This window comes from Manihot esculenta, chromosome 15 (assembly GCF_001659605.2).
Source record: "Manihot esculenta cultivar AM560-2 chromosome 15, M.esculenta_v8, whole genome shotgun sequence".
In the NCBI taxonomy this organism is placed as follows: domain Eukaryota; kingdom Viridiplantae; phylum Streptophyta; class Magnoliopsida; order Malpighiales; family Euphorbiaceae; genus Manihot; species Manihot esculenta.
In genome coordinates this window covers 7,266,801-7,292,012 of record NC_035175.2, presented here as the reverse complement: position 1 = coordinate 7,292,012, position 25,212 = coordinate 7,266,801, and the positions used below count along the sequence as shown (strand labels likewise).

The 25,212-nt window shown below is 39.0% G+C and overlaps 5 protein-coding genes across 5 annotated transcripts; 4 read left to right on the top strand and 1 right to left on the bottom strand.

Annotated features, from left to right (window-relative positions):
- Positions 1-488: 488 nt before the first annotated feature.
- On the bottom strand, positions 489-1,946 carry LOC110601619 (AAA-ATPase At3g50940). Its single transcript, XM_021738821.1, has one exon. It carries the CDS (start codon positions 1,944-1,946, stop codon positions 489-491), a length of 1,458 nt encoding a protein of 485 aa, XP_021594513.1.
- LOC110602280 (AAA-ATPase At3g50940) lies at positions 1,765-3,624 on the top strand. The gene is made up of 2 exons (XM_021739764.2): positions 1,765-3,026; positions 3,117-3,624. The coding sequence occupies exons 1-2, from the start codon at positions 2,103-2,105 to the stop codon at positions 3,477-3,479; spliced, it is 1,287 nt and encodes a 428-aa protein (XP_021595456.1). The 5' UTR covers positions 1,765-2,102; the 3' UTR covers positions 3,480-3,624.
- A 27-nt stretch (positions 3,625-3,651) lies between these two features.
- Positions 3,652-5,997, top strand: LOC110601370 (AAA-ATPase At3g50940). The gene is made up of 2 exons (XM_021738484.2): positions 3,652-5,104; positions 5,205-5,997. Exons 1-2 carry the CDS (start codon positions 4,199-4,201, stop codon positions 5,592-5,594), a joined length of 1,296 nt encoding a protein of 431 aa, XP_021594176.1. The 5' UTR covers positions 3,652-4,198; the 3' UTR covers positions 5,595-5,997.
- Positions 5,998-6,093: 96 nt separating this feature from the next.
- On the top strand, positions 6,094-6,875 carry LOC110601371 (anther-specific protein LAT52). The gene is made up of 2 exons (XM_021738485.2): positions 6,094-6,258; positions 6,330-6,875. The coding sequence occupies exons 1-2, from the start codon at positions 6,099-6,101 to the stop codon at positions 6,668-6,670; spliced, it is 501 nt and encodes a 166-aa protein (XP_021594177.1). The 5' UTR covers positions 6,094-6,098; the 3' UTR covers positions 6,671-6,875.
- Positions 6,876-8,649: 1,774 nt separating this feature from the next.
- On the top strand, positions 8,650-13,686 carry LOC110600806 (ubiquitin-conjugating enzyme E2 36). The gene is made up of 8 exons (XM_021737691.2): positions 8,650-8,792; positions 9,199-9,226; positions 9,435-9,521; positions 10,760-10,818; positions 12,692-12,733; positions 12,819-12,892; positions 13,225-13,322; positions 13,445-13,686. The coding sequence occupies exons 1-8, from the start codon at positions 8,757-8,759 to the stop codon at positions 13,480-13,482; spliced, it is 462 nt and encodes a 153-aa protein (XP_021593383.1). The 5' UTR covers positions 8,650-8,756; the 3' UTR covers positions 13,483-13,686.
- The last annotated feature ends 11,526 nt before the right edge of the window (positions 13,687-25,212 follow it).

The following is a 25,212-nucleotide window of genomic DNA, read 5'->3' as shown; positions in this document are numbered from 1 at the left end:
TGTCCTGGTGATAAATGACAGAGAGAATGCATGTACCTGATTAATAATAGGGGATACGGGGATGAGAGTTTCAAATTTGGTTCTGCCAGATTGAATTTGATGCTTAACTGCTGAATTATCAGACTAGACATATGTAAATTGCAAAGTCATGCTACTAAAAACTTTTTGCTTTATAGTATTATTCTAATTAATGCACATATTCACATTGATGGAAAAATAATGGAGTGCCAATCTACCAATCTTAATTCTTCATAGGCCAAGAACTTGTGATCTTAAATAATTTATCGATTTAAAATTTTAATTTAAAAAAGTTGTAATTAATACATTTTGTAATGATAATATAGTCTAAATAAAAAAAAAAATAGAGTGAAAAAAGTTAAATGGCAAATAAGAAATGACTATATAGTTGATAAGCCTCATATTTTAAAAATTTACCAAATACTTTTAGTTGTTTAAGTTATAAACTGCATTCAACAGTTAAATCAATTTCATGCAATTTTCTGTAGCTGCTTCTCCTGAAGGAACTCGGTAAGGCGATCTAAGAAATCAGAATTCCAAGTACTCCTTGTTAGCTCTCCTGCAACTTCTGCAGGAGTGACTTCAGCCTTCTCTAATAGCTCTTCAATCTCTTCAGGCGGCTTGCAAATAATAACACCAGAATACCTGTACACTAACTGCTTCAATACAGAAATTGTACAATATGACATATGAATCTGCAAATCGATGCGACCAGGCATTAACAATTCTGGGTCGACCTTTTCTACGTGATTGGTTGTGAAAATGATGATCAGTTCATTTCCTCGTGGCAACCAAAGTCCATCAATAAGCCTTAGCAGTTTCAATAAATGAGCCTGTTTTTGAGCTCCAAGGCCAGGTCCAGCTTCTGCTTCTTGGTATCTTGGCCTGATCAGAGAATCAATATCCTTGATGACAAGTACAGAACGGGTGATATAGTGAAGCAACAGGTCCCTCATATCATCCACATCTTGCCGGAAATATGATAGATCTACTTGATATATGTTGTAGTTCAAGTGATTAGCAATTGCAGCAATCAAGCTGGACTTGCCTGCTCCTGGAGGACCATGTATCAAGTATGTGCGTTTCCAAGCTTTCCCAATCCTTCTGTAGTATTCTTTGGAGTTCATGAATGTGTTCAAATCATTCATTACTTCTTGTTTAAGCTCTTCATCCATCGCAATGGTGGAAAAGGTCATTGGATGATGAAATTCTGCTGATGACACCATTGTCATACGTTGAAGCATGTTGATCTTTCTTATCTTATTGTCTTCTTTAATGGCTTCTGCTTGCTGCAGAATGTGTGGCAGGTAATTATTCAGCACCTTCTCTTTGTGTTTCTTGTTAAAAGTTAGCTCGTAGCTTCGCAATTCTTTAAAAATCAATTTCCACTTCACTTCTACATCTTCAAAAACATCACAAGTTTCTTCATCTTTGTGCATGGTGATTGCTATTTTTTTCTCACCCTCTTGCTTGCTTGCTTTTACGCTTCCAACAGAAGCTGCCAATTTGGTACCCAGATAAGCATCAACAGCCATAAACAATTCTTGATAGTAGAATTCCTCAACAACAAAAGTGATTTGAGAAGACAAATAACTAGAAACACTATGGAGATTAGAGCACAAGTAACTGTGAATTCGAGAACGAATGGTTGGAATTAGCATTGCTGAAGCAGCAAAAGAGGCTACGATGGAGACAACTGCTTTTGTATTGACCATTTTTGCAATTAGCAAAGGTATTTTGCAGAGGGGTTTTGTGTTATAATGTAAAAGTGTAACAGTGGAATTGATTAGATCGATGAATAGTATTGAGTTTTTAAGCAGACTTGTCAAAGTCTTTGATAGACTAGTCATGGCAGTCCATGTTGGAACTTGGAAGAACCTCAATATAATTGACTTTGAAATATCCCATTTTCCAGAATTCTTTTCCATGACTTGGTCAAACGCAGAAAATGCTTGTTTACCTATCAATTTTATTAGAGACATTAAGGAAAAAAATAGTTAATCTGGACTAGTCTGCTATATCAGCACGGACTGCTAATCAGTTCTATTAAGTTTGTCCCAAGCAAAAACCGGAATCCTGGAAAAATGTTCTCCATTCTCAACACCCAAATTCCAGGAAAAGATTTCATCAGAGTAGCTTCTGTGGCTGCAGCCTCTGCAATGCTTATTGTTCCAAGCATTTACAGAATTCAAAAATACTTTTTTTCTAGCCTTACTGAAGAACAAACTAGAGTTATAGAGGATGATCAAGAGTGGGGTTCGCTTAACGAAGAATTCCGGGCTGCTGATATCTATCTGAGCACCATAATGGCCTCTTCCTTTCAGAGATTAAGAGTGATGAAGGACAGGGAGATGAAGAAGCTAGCTTCTAGCTTAGACATAAATGAAGAGATAGTTGATGTTTTTGAAAATGTGCAAGTGAAATGGAGATTGAAATTCAGATATGTAGAAGCTACTGAATATAGAAGAGAACACTACATAAGATGCTATGAGCTAAGTTTTCAGAAGAAATATCAGGAAACTGTGGTGAATTCTTACCTGCCATACATTTTAGAAAAATCAAAAGCTATTAAAGAAGAATGCAAGGCGATAACGCTCTATCAGGTAGGCTCAGAATATACTGTTGATTTCGATCACCCGATGACGTTTGAGAACATTGCAATGGATTCAGAGATCAAAGCAATGGTGTTAAATGATTTGAACACCTTCAGAAATATTGGAAAGGAATGTTACAGAAGTAATGGAAAAGCTTGGAGACGAGGTTACTTGTTATTTGGTCCTCCTGGCACTGGCAAGTCAAGCTTGATAGCAGCTATGGCTAATCACTTGAAGTATGACATCTATGACTTTGAGTTATCATTACTAGAGAAGAATCCTGAATTTTTTTTCGATTCAATGGTTAGTAACAGTTCGAGCGAAAGTATGCTTGTGTTCGAGGATATTGACAGTATTATCAAGCAACAGAACTCAGAATCAGAGGATCAACCAGGAAACAGTGGTCATTATCTGGTTAGTATCATGTTTACTTGGATGTCTATGCATCAAACACTGAATTATTTTTCTGAACCACTAATTTTTCTGATCTTATTGCTTCATCAGGAAACTCTCTTGACACTTCTCAATGATTCTTGGTCATGCTGTGGTGATGGACAAATCATTGTCTTGACAACCAGCCACATGGAGATGCTTGAACCTGGGATACTGAAGCCTGGTCTAATTGACTTGCAGATTCATATGTCATATTGCAGCATTTCTGCATTTAACCAATTGGCTTTCAATCATTTCGGAATTCAAAATCACAGACTCTTTGATGACATTGAAAGGCTGTTACAGAAGGTTGAAATCACCCTGGCAGAAGTTGCTGCAGAACTCATGAAGAGTCAGGATGCTGAAGTTGCCCTCCAAGGCCTAGTTAGATTTCTTCACAACAAGTTGGCTGAAAAAGAAAATCTCCAAAACTGAGTGATAAGCAAAATCATTCTTTAGTAACTTTTTATTTCCCTATATATGTAATATATATATATTCTTTTTTGGAAATGAGGAGGCACATAGGAGGAATGGATGGTAGCATAATTGTTAAGAAAAATATCAACTAAATTATATATAATTAACTACTAAAATATATCAATTAAAAAATAGATTATCCAATTTTCATGGTTAGACCAAATAATAAAATTTGTGTTTTTAGTGAATAACTAGTATGGCTTTTCTCGTCCAAGGAAGAAATGTGCTATAATTTAAAGAATTAGCATGGCAATTGGCAAAAACACTAGCCAAGCCTACACTAAAAGATCAGTATACATCGACTATAATCTTGGCTCGATCATGATTGAATTTGGGTATTTTTTTTTTTTAAAAAAAAAAAAAATCAAATTCATTGAATATCTTTCATATATCTTTATTCAGATTAGCTTGAATTGGTCGACTCTCGCTGTGAAGAAAAGTCCGTGACAGAGCCCCAAGAGACGAGATATCCTCAACCGACCTGTATATCTCTAATTTCCAAGTCAAATTAAAAGACCAGTCAAGGTGGAATTATTCTTAGCATAATTTTCCAATTTGGTGGGATTGACATTTGAAGCAAAACAAGTTTGCCAAATCTTTAGTGCTTTCTCTTCCTAGAAATTCCATTTGCATTTTAAGCAACAGGTATCAAAACCTCTATTCTCAAGTTCTTGAAAATGTTGTCCCTCCGAAATCTGCATCATACAAAAGAATTTTTCATCCCAGTAGCCACTTTCGCTGTTTCCACTGTTCTTCTTCATAGCCTTTCCAAAATTTTCATCCCTTGCAATATCCGAAAATATATCTTCCCCAGCCTCCGCAGCCCTTCCTGTCATCCCTCCTCGCAGTTATTCACTATAGTTATAGAAGAAGATAAAAAGCATCAACTTAACCAATTGTTTCAGGCTGTTAATGCCTATTTGAGCTCCATAGTGAACAAATCCAATCGCAGAGAGAGCCAAGATCAGGAAATACATGATGTTTTTCAAAGTGTACAGGTAAGTTGGAAATTGGTTTTTACTAAGATTGGATCCTTCGACAGTAGGATTCAGTATGCAACTGAAGAATCTGAAATAAGATCTTACGTGCTAACTTTTCACAAGGAGCACAGAGAGACAGTGCTGAATTCGTATTTGCATTACATTTTGGAGCACAAAGAAGAAAGAAAGATTCAAAAGTTTCGGTTGTCTGGTATTCGTCACTTGAACTGGCAGCCTGATGAAACATTTGATCGCTCAATGACATTCAAGACTCTTGTATTGGATTCAGAGCTTAAGAGAACAGTGTGGGACGATTTGAACACGTTCTTGAATGCCAAGAAATTCTACGGAAGGATTGGGAAAGCATGGAAACGGAGGTACTTTTTACATGGTCCTCCTGGCTCTGGCAAATCAACCTTGATTACAGCCATGGCTAATTACTTAAACTATGACATCTACGAGCTAGATCTGGCAGATGGAGATTTTCCATCCCATTTTAATTACAGCTTTTTCGCTGATAGAGTCCCTAATCGATCTATACTTGTGATAAAGAATGTTGATTCAAGAACTCTGCTACAAACAGGGAATCCTGATCAAAATGAGGTCAGTCCCCAACTCTAACTTGCCAACATTTCATTTGGTTGTTAATTGTATCCATCTGGAAAGTTTCCTGGAATATGAATTTGGATGTGCTGTTTAACAGGAAATGCAGAAGCTGCTCCATTTGACTGATGGACTCTGGTCATGCTGCCGCAACGAACGCATCATCATTTTCACAGCAAGTTGCGAGGAAAGTGTTAGTCCAGCTCTCAGAAGGCATGGACGCATCGACATGAGCATTCACATGCCTTATTGCAGCATCTCTACATTCAAGCAATTAGCTTTCCATTATCTTGAAATTCAACATCACGAGCTGTTTCAAGAGATTGAAGGGCTCCTAGTGGATGCTGAAGTGACTCGGGAAGAAGTCTTGGGAGAGCTGATGAAGAGTAGTGATGTGGAAGATTCTTTCCAAGGTCTTGTTGAATTCCTTCACAGGAAGAGATTGAAGATGGATGAAGCTGAGACTAGTAGAGTAGAGGCCAAAGAATAGAATTGGAATTTGGAAGAGAGAAGAAAACCATTGACACGGATTACTAATACAATTGCTTAATTGGAGTTTGATTTCATCAAGCAGAAGAGAGATTATAAGATTAATTGTTGTTATTGTAAACTCGACCTAGTTTTAAAAAAATATATACTAAAAGCTTACTAAATTTAACGTGCATTACAATGTAAGGGATAAAGTCATACAATAGATAAGACTCTCATAGCTGTTGCACAATTTCAAACAAACACACAATTTGTAATTTAGGGATTTTTTTTTTTTTTCATATCTTGTATTTAAAGACCCAACAAAATGGAAAATTGCACGTAATTGTAATTACATAAATTTTGGGAAAACAGAAAGAACTACTTGCAAAATGAATGAAGTAAATAATAGAATTGAACGGGTATATCTCTTCCTATTTTTAACCACACATAAATAAATAATTGGCTTAATCTGGCCTCTATAAAAGGAACCTTTTCATCATGCATCAGGGGTAACTTCATCAAAATGACAACGAGATTAACTTTCACTTTCCACATTGCCTCGGCTCTTTGCTTCTCCTCCCTCGTCAACTTCGCCTTGGCTGGCGGCTTGCATGTCGAAGGCAAAGTCTACTGCGACCCTTGCCGGGTCGAGTTCGAGACCAAGATCAGCGAGATGATTTCAGGTAAACCAAATTTGATATAAATTCATAGGGTTGAGTTTACAGGCTTAATCAAACATTTTGCAACTATTCAGGTGCGACGGTGAAGCTGGAATGCCATGACCGCGATAACAACTCATTGACATTTTCAGCGGAGGGTGTCACTAATGACAAAGGCGTTTACCGGTTACCGGTGGACGAGGGTGATTACGAGCAAGATATCTGTGAGGTGAAGTTGATCAAGAGCGGAATGGCAGACTGCAATGAGCCTTTCAAGACTACAGATCGAGCCAGAGTCCTCCTCACCAAGAACGTAGGGGTGGTGCAGTCAACGCGCTATGCGAATCCTCTTGGGTTCATGAAGAAGGAAGTTAACCCTGAATGTGGAGAAGTTCTCAAGAGCATGGGCTTCGTTCCTCTTAACGTTGTAGTTTAAACAATGAACTGATTTTTTATTGGGCTTCTTTTGCCTGATCTAAATAAACTTTTTTTTTTTTTTGTTCTGACTACCATGGCAGTTGTAGCTCGTTGATGATGATGACTTTGATGCAACTATACCAACCTGCTATCTACCATTTAGATCCCTCTAGTTTTTTTTTTTTTTTAATTGCGTAATTTATTTACTTTCAATGTTGATTAGTGCAGGAAATTAAAGGATTCTAATATATTTTCTTTGTTGTCTTTTTTTTTTTAAATGGATTTTCTTTGTTGTCTTTCTTCTTAATATGTTGATTTTTGTCTCATAGTTACACTGCAGCTCTTTTTTCTCAAAATCAAAATTTCAAAATCAGCAACATAATTTCATTTTTGCTCTTAATGTTCTTATGAAGAAATAAGTGTGATGTTATTAATAGCAATGAATTAAATAGTAAAATATTTAATCACAAAATAAATGAAAAATTGATTTGAAATGTTAAAAATATTTTAATATATTTTATAAAATTAAAAAAATTAACTAATGGGTTTTTTATTTTTTTTTAAATGATTTTAAATTATACAATTTTTTTAAGATAGTAATTTATTAATTAAATTTTTGTTTACTAAATATAAATGATTATCAGACAAAGAGAAAAGGTTCCATTAAGTTCTTTCACGTGATTAGTTATAAGGGCAACAAAGCATGTTGAGATTGGAATTATTGCTCAAGTTTTTTATATACATTTTTTCTCTTTAATTTTACTGGATATACTCGTCATCCAGCACTCCCTTTCTTATATATATATGTAAGAACGCATTCAAGCACTTTCTTCATATTAGCCACAACGCACTCAAGCACTTTGAATCAAATAAAGTCTACATGGCCCAAACTCAGTCTAGCGTCCAACCCACGCAAACGCGGTAAAATTATTACAATATCTACGCATATTGGTTTTATTTCAATTATGATTAATTTTATTCTAATTAATTATTTAAAAAATTTATATGAAACCACAAACTCCTTCCCTCAAATTCAATCGCATAATTATTAATTTCTTTACTGAAAATTTAAATCTACTATTTTAAGAAAATTAAACAAAAATAATGGGATATTCAATGAGAATCTTGCATTTCAAAATGCATACAACATGAATTATTACACAAGAGTGCATAATTTTTTATTTGAAAGTAAATTAAAATGTGAGAATTAATAAAAAAAAATCAATTAAATTATATTTTTTAAATTTGTTAATTACAAATAAGAATGTTAATTATTAATATTATATTCTCTTCCTTTTATAATTTTTGTTTATTTTTTTATTATATTAAAATTATTGATATTTTTTTATTATAATAATATATAAATTAACTATTATAATTTTATTTTATTTTATTTTATTTTTTAAAAAAATTAAAAAATATTTTAATATTTAATAAAACTTAATGCATGTAAAATAATATAATTAAAAAATTAATAAAAATAATTATATTTCTTAATAAAAAAACAAAATTAATAAAAAATTTATAAGATGAAAAGAGTATTAATTTAATTTTTTTTATCATTCTAATATATATATATAATAATTCTTATTTAGTATATAATGAAAATATAAATTATTTAAAAAAAATAAAAAAAGTAAATTATTACTAGAATTAGTTGTTTAATTCAAACATTAATTATAAATCAAATTATTTTGATATTTTCACTAAGAAAATGTTTAAAATTTATTTTAATTTTAAGAGAAAAAATATATGATAATTAAAATTATACACATTAAATAATATAAATAATTAAAATCACAAAATTAAGTAATACAAAATTTAAAGCTACCTTACATTTTATTCACTAAAATAATTAAAGAGGTTGAAGTTACCAAATATAAGAATATTGTAATTATCATAAAATTATATTATACATTAAATAATTAATTCTCATAAAATATATTATTTATATAAAAAAGTCAAAATTATTTCGGCTATAAAAGGCCGCTCAAAAAGTACCATTAAGCAAGCCCTTAAAATAGCTGTTTTTCATTTTAGTGAGGGAAAGAAAATATCTCCCAAAAACCCTTGAAGTAGCGTTCTCTGCAATCGACCTCCTAGAAATGGCCAACAGTAATCTTCCGCGAAGAATCATTAAGGTTTGCTTATCGATCTCTATTTCTTCTCCACGATCTCATTCTCTATGTATCTGATCCGCTAGTATCTGTTCGGTTTCCGAAAAGGTTGAAGAATGAGCAATTGAAACCTACATCTCTTAATTCTTTTTTCGTTTTTTACCTTCCATTTGTTTATGGAGTGATGAAGAAGCTTGGAGAGACTGTTCCGCGTGTTTAAATTATTACGGTTAATTGTAGGAACTTGTTGAATCTGAATTTTAAATTAAGTGTTGTTGTTTTGTTTGATTGCTGTGATTTAAGCATGGATGTTAGGTTTCTATTGATTTTTTCTGGACTTTATTATTCTCAATTTTATGTTTGAGTTTGATTTTGCTTGTGTATTTTGTTTGATGTACTTTTTTAACTCTTTTTGGCTGTGATCTAACAGGAAACCCAACGTCTCCTCAGTGAACCAGGTTAGCCGTTGACTCTCTCTTTGTTTGCTATATTTTGGTTATATTTTGTGTCTTTTGGGTTTTGTCCCAATAATTTGGACTAAAAATGTCTAAGTTTCAGGCTTATTTTGCGAAGGACGTTAAGTAATTATGAAAATTTTCCATGTGTTCATGAGTTTTGAATTATGTAGTGGTTTTATTTTGTTAATTTTGTTATTCATGAATGCAGCACCAGGAATTAGTGCTTCGCCATCAGAGGATAATATGCGATATTTTAATGTGATGATTCTTGGCCCCACACAGTCTCCATATGAAGGTAACATTTGTGCTATTATTTGTGAGCTATGGAGTTTGTTAGGATGCTTATTGCCTGTTATGCGTTAGGCTAGCTATCAAATCATATTCAATACCTTAAATTATAGTTGTCAAATCAAGAAGCGAAATCTTCATTTTGTGGCTTGGATTGAATTGTAAGATTCAAAAAAAAAAAAATACAAACAATAAATGTTCTGAAAAATAAGTATAAAACCATCATGATCGCATGTTCTAATAAACATATAATTATCATTGTCTAACTAAAAATATGTTTTATAATAGAATATATTATTCTTATGTTATATAGTTTTATGTTATAAATTAGGAACTCTTGAACTGTACACAATATTTATCATTACGTGTATGCTGAAATTCTCATTTAAATTTTATCTAATAATTAAATAACAAAAAAGGATAGCAGGTTACGTTATTAAAATATATTAATATAAAATGCCATAAACTTAACAACTATAATTAGACAAGAGAATGAACTTAAAAAAGGAAAAGAAAGAAAAAGATGAGTGAGAATGAAAAAATGGGTGTTGGAAGAAAGATAGTCAAGGATGTTTATGTGCACTTTTCATAGCAAAAATGAATGAATTCTAAAATTAACAACCTTTAAAAAAAAAATCACTTGAACGAGTGAAGACTAGGTTGTTTCATATTGATTCACTATTGATTCTTTTGACTTGGTCACAATACAAGTATATTTGCAATTTGCACCACAGACGTGAATCACTAGAATGTGGAATCGAATCAAGAATCATAAGATTCAAATGCATTTTAGATTCACCCCCCTTAAATTTGAATCGATATGGTGGGAAATAGATTTGAATTGTGAGATTCTAACAAGTGGTTAATATGTTTTTGAAGCTTTGAACTATTTGGTTATTGATACAACAAAAAAATTGATCTCTCAGAATATGAGAATTCATTCTCTTCTTAGCTTCAATTAGTTTTTCATTCCTGCAAAGTAGATATCTAGCTGATAGGTCCCTCCAATGTTTAAGTCTGTATTCATGTAGTATTGATTGATGAGGCACTCACTCCTAAATTTTGAGCGCTGCTTGATGTGAATGGCAATCCTATAATTATTGTGCATATATTATGGCTGCAGCTTTTCTTTCTTTTTAATTTTTCTGTTTTAAAAAATTAATACTTATAAGTGTAAAAAATATAAGTTCTTTTTCTTTTATGCACTTCTTATGTAATGTGTGCTATGTTTGATATTTTGTTTAGGTGGGGTTTTCAAGCTGGAATTGTTTTTGCCTGAAGAATATCCAATGGCTGCACCAAAGGTATTGTAATTTTTGCCATTTCTTGGCTGTTGATTAACAAATGGTTGATGTTTTTTCATAATAAAATACATCCTTTAGTATTTTTCAAAGTTTATTTGTGTCTCCTTTTACCAGAAATTGAATATCTGTGTAATTGTTAAGTAATTGTAATATTGTTAATCATGTATTCCATAAAGTTTGACGCCATTGGTTTCTGTTCTCACTGGCTATCTTTCTTTGGTAAAATTCTAAATAGTTGGTTGTGATTATACAACTGTTTAGGACAATCCAGGATGCTTAGGTGTAGTTTGACAATATCAATTTAACATTTAGCGCAATTAGAGTTGGGAACATCAATTTTAGGCTTAACTGAGATTGCAGGAGACGGATGTCCTGGGAGATCATGTCTTGTTTTGATCAAAAGATATTTGTGATGGTCGATGAAAGGGTGGTAATGTTTAGAAGTTGTTTTAGGAAAGGCTGGTTTCTAACTAATGTGAGAGTGCTTAAACTACATGAACTCATTTCATGGTCAAAAATCCTAAACTTAACCTGACCTGTATAAGAATTCTCAAACCCAAGCTGGCCTGGCATATCTGTTTTCATTATTATGAATTATTGTTGCATTAAGTGATTAGAATAATTAGATTCACAAGCATTGGCATTTGGTTCACAAGCACTGGCATATCCCTGTAGCAGCAAATGTAATTAGATTCACAAGCATTCCTTCAAAACCATTGGCATTTGGTCTACTTGTTCTTCTTTGAATATGCTGCTACCTCTGTCGACATTAAGTTCTTGTCATGATTAACTAACCATTCAATTTTGTTTGATATCTATCCCTTTTCTTCTGTTTTTATATGATTGTATCCTAAGTGATTCTATGATAATTCATCAGGCCTAAATATGTAAATTTGAACCTTTCCCTGTTTGCAAGTTCATTCAAATCATCAATCTAAATCTGACCCATTGAGATATTTTGCTATTCCCATCATTGGGCATTGGTTAATAGGGACAGGTGGGTTGAGCATCCACATTTAAAGTGGTATACTTTTTATAACTTCATAATTATTAAATACTATATGCATTTTTTAAAATTCTCAACAATTCTATTTGAGGAAAAAATTATTATTAAATTGTTTGTCTTCAAACATTATACATTTCACATTTATAATGGTAGTTTGTCATACATGTAATTATAGCAGGTACAAAACCAAATGTAGAAATATTTTTTTGTTAAGGTGGGAATTAAATTGGGGTTGCGTGGCTCCAATTCTTCTCATCCCGCTACCTTTAATGGGATGGGCTTTTTTATTAGTTCAAGGGAGGTCAAATGATATCCCATGGGACAATGTGGAGTTTCCATCTCTAACAGTAACCCTTAAAATTGCATGGACAACTTAGCACAATGATTCAAATTTTACTTATTTTGTTGGGAGAATTGAGACTAGTTGCCTTTAAAATATGGGTGTATGTGTTCAAAGGGGCATTTTATGGTTTCAATATTGTGGAAATAGCATAATGCTAGAATTGGTCATAATTACCATGCTTAGATGTGAAATTCTTGCATATTGTGGAAGTAGCACAATCCTTAGTTTATTCATGAATTGATAGGGATAATGTTGTACTTCTTGCAGCATACAAGGATAACCAGAGTTTCATCATCTTCATATATTACCTGCTCCCTAAAAGTCGCATACTTCACTAATTTATGTGTATTTCCTTATATGCTGCATTTCTTCATAAGGTATAAGTGAGCTCCATGTTTGGTTGCTTGTAAAAAAGTTCTCGACCTTTGTCCTGGATAAAGGCAGTTTCATATTTCAGTTCTTGCAGTACTACTGTTTTCTGTAATTTGCTGACGTTTTCTACCTCATTATTTTCTCTCTTACAGGTTCGATTTCTTACCAAAATTTACCATCCTAATATTGACAAGGTGGGATTTTGCTTCTCCTGTTTCTTTCTCATTATGTTTTAGCCTCGTGGTTTTATGCCTCAAATGAAGTCAATTTTTGATGTAGCTTGGAAGGATATGCCTTGATATTCTAAAAGACAAATGGAGTCCTGCCCTTCAGATACGAACAGTGCTTTTGAGGTACTCTCAGATGTGATTTTTTTTTTTCCTATTAGTTTGCAGCTTGCTATTGGAATGTTAGTTTGCCAGCAGGACTGGCGTCTATTGCACAGGTTGTGTGAATATGAAACAGCAATAAAATGTGAAAATATATCTGCCGCTGCATCTTTCTTTTTTAAAAGTCCTTTTAAGGGGAAAAACAGACTCCTCTTAAGGGAGATTTGTTAAATTTTTTGAACAATCGAGAAACAATTCCCAACTGTGCTATGGGTAATTTTGAGTGGAGTCTTACAGGTGTGCATATGTGACAAATAAGATTGATGTAATATTAACTTTGCTTTTTCTTTTAATAGTATCCAAGCACTTCTTAGTGCTCCAAACCCTGATGACCCACTTTCTGAGAACATTGCGAAGCATTGGAAAACGAACGAGGCAGAAGCTGTTGAAACAGGTGATGTTCATAGCAAGTTTGTACCAGCTCCTACATTTATTTTTCTTTGGTAAAAGCTTAACGCAAGATTGGTGCCTACAGAGTATTCTTCATGTTTTTTTTTTTCTGAATATTCACTGCAGCAAAGGAATGGACCCGTTTATATGCAAGTGGTGCGTGATTGTGTGGTGGAACTTGCCTTCAAATGACGGTCATGTGTTATATGCTATGAACTGTTAATTTGAATCAAAATTTCAAGATTGGATGTTTGAACAAGTTATACCCTTGATATTTTTCAAAGCTTCCAGTTACTGCCCTATTAAATTGACGTGTGATTTGGAAGCATCGTCTGTGAACTTGTATGATAAGCAACACTATTCATCTCCCTCTCTCTCTCTCTTTTTGCATGCTTAACTAAACCCTCGGGCAAATTCATGCATTCCGACCTTTCATAGTTGAAAATTACATAGAAGAATGATCAATTGTGGATTAGTCTCCGACGATGTTAGTAGCTGCAGGTAGTCTATTTGCAGCGAGTTAATTGGATCGATCCATTAAAGCTTTAAACCCAATCTTAACATCCTACGAAGGCGATGCAAGGTAAGCCAGGGCTTATTACATGGATATAAATGAAGCCCTAAATCACATGAAATCTCTACCAACATCAACAAAATAAGAATCTTGTGTTGTGTCGTCATCTTTCTTCAAAATTGCCCGTGGCCTTACAATCCCCCACTTCCGAAGGCATTTGAGCAATGAATGTTTACTGCTGTCATGCATGTAAACCTTACAATTCAATTTTTAAGTGCTGTTAATCGAATTACTTGTGGGATGGTCGAATTTGGATTGAAGAATATTTGAAATTAAATCAACTTTATTCAGATAGCTTGTATGATCCAACTGTATCTTCTCAGAATGTTAACGAGAGATGATATACTATTTCTAGCCTCCACATATTTCTACTTCTCGACGCTCTAATTTGGAACCTCTTATTAGCTGAAAACTCTTAATCTGCTTTCTTCTTCAATAAAATTCTCTCCTTGAATTTAATTTGTTCCTTGCAGCTACTTCCTCTTCCTTTTCCTTTCTTTACTGTCCGGATGAGATGAGGGAAGGGTAAGGAAAAATAAATTAGAGAAAGGTAGGGAGAGTTGCAATTTAAAAAATATATATATATTGCAATTTTAGAAAAATGTAAACTAATGGGAGGATAAATGAAGGTAATTGATATGAAATTTTGGGGTGTAAAAAATTGGCATTTGAGAGAGGAGAGATTTATTTACCTTCACCTCTTTTCAAATAGGGATAAGTATTTACATATCTCTCATTTTCCTTACTAAACCCTTTTTCACCTTCAACCAAACATAGTGCAAGGATCTTCTTAAGACATCATCTATAAGGTCTTCATCCAAAATAATTACCAGCTCTTCCCCTTCATCTTCTAATAGCTTCCTCTTCTTGATATCCTCAAGCTACAATGTGAAAAGAACAAATTCTCTCATCACAAACTCGGGAAAAAAAACTGCAGAATTTGGATAATTAACTTAGAGGCGATATATTTTAACTAATTATCAATCGAAATTTTAAAGGCTTGATTACCATGGGCCAAAAAACAGGACAAATTCCAAAAACTATGCAAAATACATCGGGTTTCTCCTTTAACAACGCCTTATTTATTTGTTAATCATTACGATTTCCATAAATTATATTTGATGATCTGAGATCCAATTGAATAGGGTTTTACAAGGGTTTTGTATTACTGAATAAGGCTTGAGTTTCCTGAGGAGGGGACTCCTCTTTTATACATTGTCTTGCTTGCCGATGGCGTGTGAAGGTCTCTCCAGGATTGGGCCACGCGTCTCTGCCATGCGGATTCGGAGGTACTAGGGTATCAGCCGCCTGCTCCATGCGTAACGGCCTCTGATTCTCCTCGTGCGTACGTTCGAGCGGATCTGCCAGGCTGTCTGGTGAATATTATTCCGGATCCTGGGCTGGGCTGAGAGTTAGGCCGGATGCTAAGCCTGAGTGGAGAGGGTCTGCTTCGTGCGGGCCGGGCCAGCTTGAGTGAGGAAGATGGGCCGAGCCCGGCCTTGAAGGTTGGATGAGGCAGGCTTGTTATGCATATCAGGTGTGTGGACCCCTACATCGTGGGCCTTGGGCTGTGGTCAAGCCCCTGGTCCGGGGTGAAGGAATCCAGCGGTCATCAATTGCCCCTTCACCTTCTCGGCAGTTATTGCTCCAACTGCCGAGGGGGTGAATACCAAGAACTATTATGATCGCGTCTGTTCGGGTTCAGGTACCTTAATAACATCCTTTCATCTTTCAGTCGTTGCGCAGTTTCTGAATTCTATCTGCTCTTTCCTCTTTCTGTCTTTTCTCTATTTTTCTTGTCCTCCGCCGCCTTTACTTTCTTGTCATCATTATCTGGACATCTCCTTTCTTTCCTTTTCTGTGAATATCTTTTAAAAATCTGACGCCATTAGCTTAGAGTCTAGTGTAGCTCTGTCCCGTGCTAAGTCTTCAGGCTCCGAGTATATATCAGCGCCAGCTTTTATTCATTCTTGAGCCTTCTGTTGAAGCGAGAAATTCTTGTTTTATCTGTGACAGGTTTATCCGACGCCTTCTTCAAACAGATTGCTTTGTGCCCCAGAGGTTTGCCTTGATTGTGCTCTTATCATCTTAAGGGAGAACTGTTTCTGACTTGTCCCTGTTTTGAAACTTTTTGCAGTTCCTGAGATAAATATGGGTCAGTTCAAAATTCTTGAAAATTTGATGTTACCTCTAAGGCGTCTGGAGGGTGCCTTGAAGATCCTTCGGATATGGCAGGCGAAGGGCGGGACCATTCAGCAAGCTGCTGAAACTGCTTTACCCAGGTCGTCTGGCCGGCCTCCTCCTCTGCTTGTTGTCCGGGCTCCAGAGAAGTTCTGGACTGTTGAGGGGTTCGATCTAACTTCGCCTTTTTCCACAGAGAAACAGGGAATTTCCTCGATGCCCCTGTTGTCCTCTTTTGATATAAATGGGAGTGGCGCCGGCGCTCAGCTTATTGTTCTTTTTGGTGTGAAGTACCAGTATTACCTGAGACTGGGATCTGCTGCACTCAGTCAGGTCTCCAGCGATTTTTTCGAATGTGTACTTCGCGATCTCTTCGGGGTCATAGCCTCGAAGACTTATGTTTTTCATGTGTGGTGCACGGCCGGCATACCATATCTGAGCTTGTTCGAATGTACCGTGCATCACATTTGGGTAACCGGACGTTCGCCCAGGGGAACAGTGAGAAATGCTTATGGGAATCAACTTGTTCAGTTCCCCTGTAATAGCGAGACAGATCTTGGCCTTTTCTGAAAAACTCTCATTCCGAGCTACGAGAAGTCCTCCGAGCTGAAGACTAGAATAGTAGGGTAGGTGATAGTCGTAGATGAGGAAGTATCTGGATATGTAAATTCTTTAAGGATAGTCTTTCATCCCGTAGTGTAGGCCTTTGTAACGTGCTGTAATGTGCTTTTCTTTTAATGAAGTTCTTGTTCTGCTCTCATGCTTAAGCTGTTCTTCTTTTATTATGTGTGAAATACTTTAGATTGCCCGCCTTATAGTTTTAACCCACTGAGCTCTGTCCTGCTTTTTCCCGAGCTAATCTAACCTATCTGCGAGCTCTGATGAGTTGAACTCCGGATCCACTTAGTCACCTGGGCTTTCAAGTTTTTCGAACTGTACTGTCTGACCGACCTGTGAGCTCGGTCTTTACTTCGATGAATTGAGCTTTGAGTCTCCTTCATCCGAACGGGCTCTCAGGTCATGTTGTCCGAGCTGAACTGACCGACCTGAGAGTTATGTCTTTGCTTAGTGGGATGAGCTCTGAGTTTCCTTTAGCTGGCCGAGCTCTCAAGTCATGCTGTCTGAGCTGGACTAATCCGACCTCTGAGCTCGGCTTCTGATGAGTTGAACTCTAAGCTCTCAGCTTTGTATGACTCCGAGGTGCTTTTGGCGCCTCTTTCCGATCTCCCACCCTTTGTTTAGTAGCGGTAAATCAAATCTTATAACTTTTTAAGTGATGCGTAAGTCTGACCTTTATCATGCTCCCATTTGCTTGTACTTTTGAGTCTTTTCATGACTTGCCCCTCTGTTTCCACGGCATTTACCATAGGGATGGTAAAGTAGTAGGCTAAGTTGCTCTGACTGATGAGTTGGGCCTGTATTATGTGGGTGGCGAATGGGCTTTTAAATGATGAACTGTCATCGTATACTTGGCCCTTGATAGATGTAGAGAAGCCCAGCGATCATCCTTTTGCCCCTTTACCGTCTCGCCGGTTATTTCCTAACCGTCGAGAGGGTAAATTTCGAGAACAATTAATGATCGCACCGCTCCAAGACAAAACTGTTCAGTATCAACGCTTTGCCTCATAATAGCCTTTCTTTCTTTCTTTTCGAATTCCTTCTGTCCTTTGAAGAACTAGCTCTTGGTTGCTCTCTGTCTTCCTGCAATTCCTTCTACGTCTCTTTTTTCATCCCATCGTGTTCTCAGGTACGCTTCCTTGTTCTTCTATGGCAAGTTTAAAGCTTCCTGATGTTTTTGACCTTGAGTCGCATATTACCCCTTCCAACATAACTAATCACATTTCCCGGAGGCTTTTAGATACTCCGTTGTATCTTATTCGAGCACCTCTTCCAAATGAGAGGATAGTTCTTCCTTACCCTCGCCCTCCTGGTTTAGTGGATCCTCAAGAGGTTCGTAGCATAGTGTTTTTTCTGAAGCAGAGAGAATTTGGTCTACCGCTTCCTTTTACCCCTTTCTTTGTTGAGGTTTTTGAATATTTTGGGGTAACTCCTCGAATGTTATCCCCAAATTCCATTTTATTCATGTCCTGTTTCGAGTCTATCTGTCTGGGTTGGGGTTTCGCCCCTACAGCCTGTCTGTTTGTCACTTTTTTCCGCCTGGTTAGGGCGAAGCAAAACTTCTATTACTTTTCCCCCCGTAATGGGCTGTCTCTTCTTACGGGCTACAAAGATTCTATAAAGGGATGGGTAGAGAATTTCCTTGTGGCGGAGTTGAAATTAGGGTCCTGCCGATCATGGGAGGTGGACCTAAGGTGGGGGGAGATCTTTCCGGGCTGCAACGATCTGCCCGAATTGAGTCTTATTGAGCAGGTCGGGCTGCTTCGACTGACTTCCGTTGAGAGAAAGTATGATGTCGAGAAGTGTATGTTTGCGTCCAACCTTAGGGATATCCGGGACACGGGTATAGTGCTTTGTCCGGCCATTCTGTTTCTTCTTTGCTCATGATATCAGGAAGTATGCTGACTCTTTATAACTTCTTGTTTCTTGCAGCGTCTGAGGTTAGAATGGATGGCATCAAATTCCCCAAGAATTTTGACCTGTCTCGGGAGAACATGCATGCAATTTTTGACGCCTTTGGGGATGGGCGTTCTGTAATTGAGATTGCTGCAGAGCTGGCTCAGGCCGCTTCCTCCAAGAAGATCAGCCGACCTCCCGTCAAAGCCTCTTCTCGAACTTCCAAGCCGAGCTCTCGCAGCACCAAATCAGCTCGGTCATCTAGCCATGGTGGGTCGAGCTCGACCTCGATGCCTGCTGAAGGGTTTAGATCCGTTCCAGCCTCCTCAGAGGTCGTGAGGGAAACTTCCCTAGCTGTTGTGGAGCAGACCCAAGCTACTGAACAAGTGGGGCAGGGTGCCGTTCGTTCTACTGAGGAGGCGTTAGGGGGGAAATTTAAGTCCCCTGTTGAAGATAAGGAGATCTCTAGGACAGGGATGGAGATCGTCCTCCTGGAGGATCAAAGCCCGGAGGTTTCTGGTGAAGGTGCCCCTGCCCCTGTGAGGACTGAGCCTGAGGGATCTAAGGGTGTCCCCTCAAAGACTGGGGGCAAGCGTCCGACCCCTTCTGGAACGCCTGTCCCATCTCCTGCTCGGAAAAAATCCCGGACTGCTGTGGGTCCTTCCCCACCTCTTCCTCCCATTGGGAAAGGGAAGGGTGTTTTTGCTGTTCCTGCGTCGTCCCCTACTGACAACATTCTGGACCTGTCAAGCATTTCCTCGGAGTCTCCGGCCTCCGCTGTTGCCGCACTTCTCCGGGAACGGATGTTCGGCGGGATAACAGAGGCTTCGGATCCTCGTCTTCTGGCCCTGACTGGTCACTTGGCCAGTTCTACCAAGGAGCAGGTGTCCTTCCAATCTCGCTCTCGTGAGGAGCTCGGATCCACGATTGGAGAAATGCTGCTGATGGTAAGTTATTTTTTCACCTTTCTTTGAGTTTGCTTTGTTTCTTTTCTTGACAATTGTTCTTCCGTACTAGGTGTTAGGCCTGGTTATGGAGGTGGATGCCCGTGATCTCTCTCTCCGGGAGTCTGTGGACCGCCGGATCGAGGAAGCGCATCGTGATGAGAACCTGACTGCCACCAGCGACGCGAGGGGCCACCTGGCAGCCGCCCGGGAGCAGATCCAGTCTCTCCGAGTGGAGTTGCATTCTGCCCTGGAGGCCTCTAAAAGAGCTGAGGACAAAGCAGTTGAGGCGGCAGAGCATAGCAAATCCCTGGAGTCAGAGCTATCTCGTACTCGCAGAGTTCTCCAGGAGTCTGATGAGAGGGCAGCTGAAGTGGAAACTCGTTGTGTAGAGGTTGTAAAACAGCTGTCCTCTATGACGACGGCCCTTCAGGAGAGGGATGAGGCTGTAAGTCAAAGGGCTGAGGTCCAGCGCCAACATGAGGCCTTAAAGGCTGATTTTGAGGGGCTTCAAGCTCACCTGAGTGAGGTGAAGGCTCAGAAGGAAAGTGCCCTAGCCCGGGTGGAGGTCCTTGAGCAGGAATTGGGCACAAGTTCTGAACGTATCAAAGATCTGTCTTCATCGGCTGAAGAGTTCAACCTTCGCCAACAACAGCTGAAGAATGAAGTCAGGGCTTTGGAACGTAAATGTTTAGCCCTGCTTGAGGTGGTAAAGTATGCGGAAGGGAAGGCTCAGCTGAAGCGTGAACAGTATATAGCGGAGTATCAGGAGTCTGATGAGCTGAAGGTTAAAATTGATCAGGCTTGTGAAGCTCATCTTCAGGACTACAAAGACTCTTCTGAGTTTAAGGAATTTATGGCTGAGGCTTGTGAAGAACACCTTGATGAGTATAAAGCTTCTGGTGAGATGAAAAAGGCTATCCTTGATAAGGCCTACCGCATGTATGTAACTGGCTACAATCGCGGTTTAAGAGAAGCTAGACAGGCTCCTGATGTTCCTTTGGCCGAGCTTCGGAGGCGTGAAGTGGACTCAGATGGCGAGTCAGTGCTATACGGGGAGGATGATTGCCCTTTGCCCCGAGGAGATTCTCGGAGGAACATAGACCGGCCATCTGAGTCTTCGTCAGAGGAATCTGAGGTAGGGTCGGAGGAAGATGATCTTGATTCTGAGAAAGACGGCCTCCACCCTAGGTCAGAAGTGGCCCCTACTATTAATGTTGAGAGCTCTGGCCCCAGGGACACCGAGCTTTCTTCGGGGATGGCTGTAAATAGAGATAATGCAGGCGAGGGTGTACTTACTGATGTAAGTCCTTTAAGGACTATTTATCCTCCTTCCTCGCCGGAGAAATAAATTGTAATAGTCAGTAATGCAATATTAGTTTCTTTCTTGTTTTTCATATTTCTTGACATTTATCTCTACTCTTCGTATTTGTGATGTAAACTATATATTTTCATTCAGAAGCTCTGAATTAAGCTTAAGTTGCGAGCTCAGCTCTTAGCTGATGATTTGGGAGATCAAGTCTCGTACCTTTTTAATGACAACTATCATGTCAGTTTTCGGCTTTTAGTCCTGCTCTCTTCGTTGTGACTTCGTATATTTGTTTCAGATAAACTGATTTAGGCTTTAATTTAGGCTTTGATTATAGCCTTTTTATCCTCCTAAGGATATCGTCATTTATGAGTCCTGCTATGGAGAGAGCTCGGCCTTTCTCTTTGGCCTTTGTATCTTGATTCCTTAAGGATATGAGCCAACCCGAGCTGAGAGCTTGGTCTTGGGCCTTTGTGGACATCGGTCCGGGCTGGGAGCTCGGCCCTTTTTTTTTTTTTTTTTTCGGGAGGCTCTTAAGTCCTTTACCGACCTATTTTCGATTCTAGGAGATCTTACGGGATCCTGGTTTTCTTTCCGGGACGACCTCGGGGCCTCGCCGGTTGTTTTTGTCTCCAGGAGATCTTACGGGATCCTGTTTTTTCTTTGAATTTCCAGGACGACCTCGGGGCCTCGCCGGTTGTTTTTGTTTCCAGGAGATCTTACGGGATCCTGTTTTTTCTTTGAATTTCCGGGACGACCTCGGGGCCTCGCCGGTTGTTTTTGTTTCCAGGAAATCTTACGGGATCCTATTTTTCTTTGAATTTCCGGGACGACCTCGGGGCCTCGCCGGTTGTTTTTGTCTCCAGGAGATCTTACGGGATCCTGTTTTTCTTTGAATTTCCGGGACGACCTCGGGGCCTCGCCGGTTGTTTTTGTCTCCAGGAGATCTTACGGGATCCTGTTTTTCTTTGAATTTCCGGGACGACCTCGGGGCCTCGCCGGTTATTTGTACAAAATTCAGGCTCATTGGCCTTACTGTCGCTTCGTCATCTCAGCTGGTTTTTGTGCCTAACTGAGGTCTTGTTTGCGAGGGATCTTTCTGAGCCCTGTTCTTTTCTTTATCATGAAAAATGTTTTTTCACAAAGATAATCACATTGTATAAACAATTTTCATTTATTCACATTTTTCAAAATACGATGTTTTTTCTTTACAAATATTTCAAGGAAAATACCTTTTTAAGTGCTGGATGTTCCAAGCATGGGGCTCGGGGTTTCCTTGCATATCTTCAATTCGGTATACCCCGGGCTTAACCACTTTTGTCACCTTGAATGGACCTTCCCAGGTCGGTGCTAGTTTGCCTGCAGCTGCTCTTTTTCCAGTAGCTTCTAGGTTTCTTAAAGTCAGGTCTCCCACCTTCAAGCTTCTTTCTCTGACCTTTTGATTGTAATATCTTGCTGCTCGTTGTTGATAAGCAGCAGTTCGGACTTGGGCTTCTTCCCTTACTTCTTCAAGAGCATCTAGGTTGCTCCTTAATTTGTCCCCATTAGCGTTCTCACTAACGAATTGAACTCGATGAGTGGGGATCTGCAATTCAACTGGGACTACAGCCTCTGTGCCGTAAGCAAGTGCAAACGGGGTTTCTTGAGTGGGCGCTCTGGGAGTGGTTCGGAGTGCCCATAGAGTGCTATTGAGCTCTTCTGCCCAATTCTCCTTTGCGCCGTTCAGCCGTTTCTTTAATCCTTGAAGGATAGCTCTATTAGTGACTTCCGTTTGGCCATTAGTCTGAGGATGAGCCACGGAGGAGAACTTATGCCATATGCCCATGTTCGTCGTGAAGGCTCTGAAAGTGCTGCAGTCAAATTGTCTGCCGTTGTCTGAGATAAGTACTCTTGGTATGCCAAATCTACAGATGATATGTCCCCATACGAAATCTATCATCTTGCGAGCTGTGATTGTGGCTATTGCTTCTGCCTCTGGCCATTTCGAAAAATATTCCACAGCCACCACTACGAATTTCCTTTGCCCCATAGTCTTGGGGAAAGGTCCCAGGATGTCAATTCCCCATTGTGAGAAAGGCCATGGACTGGATATGCTTGCTTGAGGAGTGGCAGGGGTCCTGATGGCATTAGCAAATCTCTGACATACGTCACACCTCCGGACAAACTCTTCTGCTTCTTTTTTAACAGTGGGCCAGTAGTATCCTTGCCTGAATATTTTGTTAGCTAATGTCCCTGCTCCCTCGTGAGCTCCACATAGGCCTCTATGTATTTCCTCCATTACCTTTGCAGCTTCTTCCGGACTCACACACCGGAGCCATGGGCTGGATTTCCCTTTTCTGTATAAAGTTCCCCTTATTACTTGGTAATTGGCAGCTCGAGCTGCTATCTTTTTGGCTTCAACTTTATCTTCGGGGAGTTCGCCCTTTTCCAAGTATCTCAAGTATGGAGTCATCCAAGTTAGGCTCTGCTCCACCTGCAGTACTGTATATATTTTCTTGAAAGCAGGTGTGCTGACATGCTGTATGTAGACTTCATCAGGGAGCTGCTCTAACTCTTCTTTGGTCAGCCTACTAAGCAGGTCTGCCTCCTCATTTTCATCTCGAGGTATCCTCTGAAATCCCGTAAATACTCCTCGGCGCGTGAGGTCGGCTTCCACAGCTTTTACTTTATCAAGATAACTCTGCATGATGGGATCTCTGGCCTGATATATTCCCGTCACCTGGTTGATCACCAGCTGAGAGTCACTATTTACTTCGAGGTCGGTTACCCCTATTTCCAAAGCTACCAACATTCCGTTCACCAAGGCTTCATATTCGGCCACATTATTAGAAGTTTTGAATTCTAGCCGTAAGGCATAACATACTTTGAAGCCCTCCGGCCCCTTAAGTATTATCCCAGCGCCACTGCCCTCAGAGCCTGATGCTCCGTCTACATATAGCTTCCAGCTGGACTCTTGGGAAAGCTCTCCCTCTCCTTCTTTGCTTGGTATCTCCAAGGATGATCCTTCCTTCTCCTTGTTGAATGAGCATTCTGCTATGAAGTCAGCCAGCGCTTGAGATTTTATAGCTGTCCGAGGTCGGTACTCCAGACAGTAAGGGCTGATTTCCACGGACCATGCTAACATCCGTCCTGAAGTTTTCGGCCTACGTAGGATCTTCTTTAACGGTTGGTCCGTCATCACAACTCCTTGGTGGCCTTCCAGATAAACTTTGAATTTCCGGACTACTAACAACAAGGCATATGCCAATTTTTCAATGTTCGAGTATCTGACCTCAGTGTCTCTGAGTACCTTGCTGACGTAGAAAACAGGTTTCTGCTCCCCTTCTTCCACTCTTACTAGTACTGCGCTGACTGCTTGCTCTGAGGCTGCCAAGTATATCAAGAGTTCTTCCCCTTTTACGGGGCTGCTGAGCACGTGAGGTGAGCTGAGGTATTCCTTAAGCTCTGTGAAGGCTTTTTGGCAGTCTTCTGTCCATTAAAAATTCGGGACCTTCCTCAATTTTTTGAAGAATGGCAAACACTTTTCTGCCGACCTTGACATAAATCGATGAAGCGCCACTACTCTCCCGGTTAATCTCTGGACGTCCCTTACACAGGTCGGCTCTGGCATATTCAATATGGCTTCCACTTTCTCCGGATTGGGCTCAATGCCTTTTCCACTCACCATGTACCCCAAGAATTTTCCTTCCCTGATGAAGAAAGCGTACTTTGCTGGATTCAGCTTCATCCTGTATTGATCTAACACCCCAAATATCTCCCTTAAATCCGTTATATGTTGTTGAAAAGTTGAACTTTTAACCACCATGTCATCCACATACACTTCTACATTCCTGCCGATCTGATTTTTAAAGATTTTATTCATTAATCGTTGGTAAGTTGCCCCGGCGTTTCTTAATCCGAAGGGCATAGCTCTGTAGCAGTAAGTCCCGTCTTCAGTTATAAATGAGGTCTTCTCCTCATCCGTTTTTTCCATTGGGATTTGGTGGTAACCAGACATAGCATCCAAAGAAGACATATAATCAAAACCAGCCGTTGAGTCGACCATCTTATTAATATCGGGGAGGGGGTAACAATCTTTAGGGCAGGCCTTATTCAGGTCGGTAAAATCTATACACATCCTGTATTTGCCATTGGCTTTTTTGACTAACACAGGATTTGCCAACCACTGTGGGTACATAACCTCCCTAATAAAGCCTGCCTCTTCTAGCTTCTGCACCTCTTCCTGGGTAGCCTGCTGCTTCTCTCTTCCCACTACTCTCTTCTTTTGCTTTACTGGTCTGGCCTCGGGGAGGACATTCAATTGGTGTGTCATCACTTTGGGGTCAATTCCCGGCATGTCTGAGGGCTTCCATGCGAAGGTCGGCGAGTGACT

Excerpts from the sequence above, each read along its gene's own strand:
- LOC110601619 (XM_021738821.1), bottom strand. The coding sequence starts at position 1,946 with ATGGAAAAGAATTCTGGAAAATGGGATATTTCAAAGTCAATTATATTG.
- LOC110602280 (XM_021739764.2), top strand. The coding sequence starts at position 2,103 with ATGTTCTCCATTCTCAACACCCAAATTCCAGGAAAAGATTTCATCAGA. Across the intron at positions 3,027-3,116 it reads GAAACAGTGGTCATTATCTG|GAAACTCTCTTGACACTTCT; the intron begins GTTAGTATCATG and ends TTGCTTCATCAG.
- LOC110601370 (XM_021738484.2), top strand. The coding sequence starts at position 4,199 with ATGTTGTCCCTCCGAAATCTGCATCATACAAAAGAATTTTTCATCCCA. Across the intron at positions 5,105-5,204 it reads GGAATCCTGATCAAAATGAG|GAAATGCAGAAGCTGCTCCA; the intron begins GTCAGTCCCCAA and ends GCTGTTTAACAG.
- LOC110601371 (XM_021738485.2), top strand. The coding sequence starts at position 6,099 with ATGACAACGAGATTAACTTTCACTTTCCACATTGCCTCGGCTCTTTGC. Across the intron at positions 6,259-6,329 it reads GATCAGCGAGATGATTTCAG|GTGCGACGGTGAAGCTGGAA; the intron begins GTAAACCAAATT and ends GCAACTATTCAG.
- LOC110600806 (XM_021737691.2), top strand. The coding sequence starts at position 8,757 with ATGGCCAACAGTAATCTTCCGCGAAGAATCATTAAG. Across the intron at positions 8,793-9,198 it reads TTCCGCGAAGAATCATTAAG|GAAACCCAACGTCTCCTCAG; the intron begins GTTTGCTTATCG and ends GTGATCTAACAG. Across the intron at positions 9,522-10,759 it reads CACACAGTCTCCATATGAAG|GTGGGGTTTTCAAGCTGGAA; the intron begins GTAACATTTGTG and ends TATTTTGTTTAG.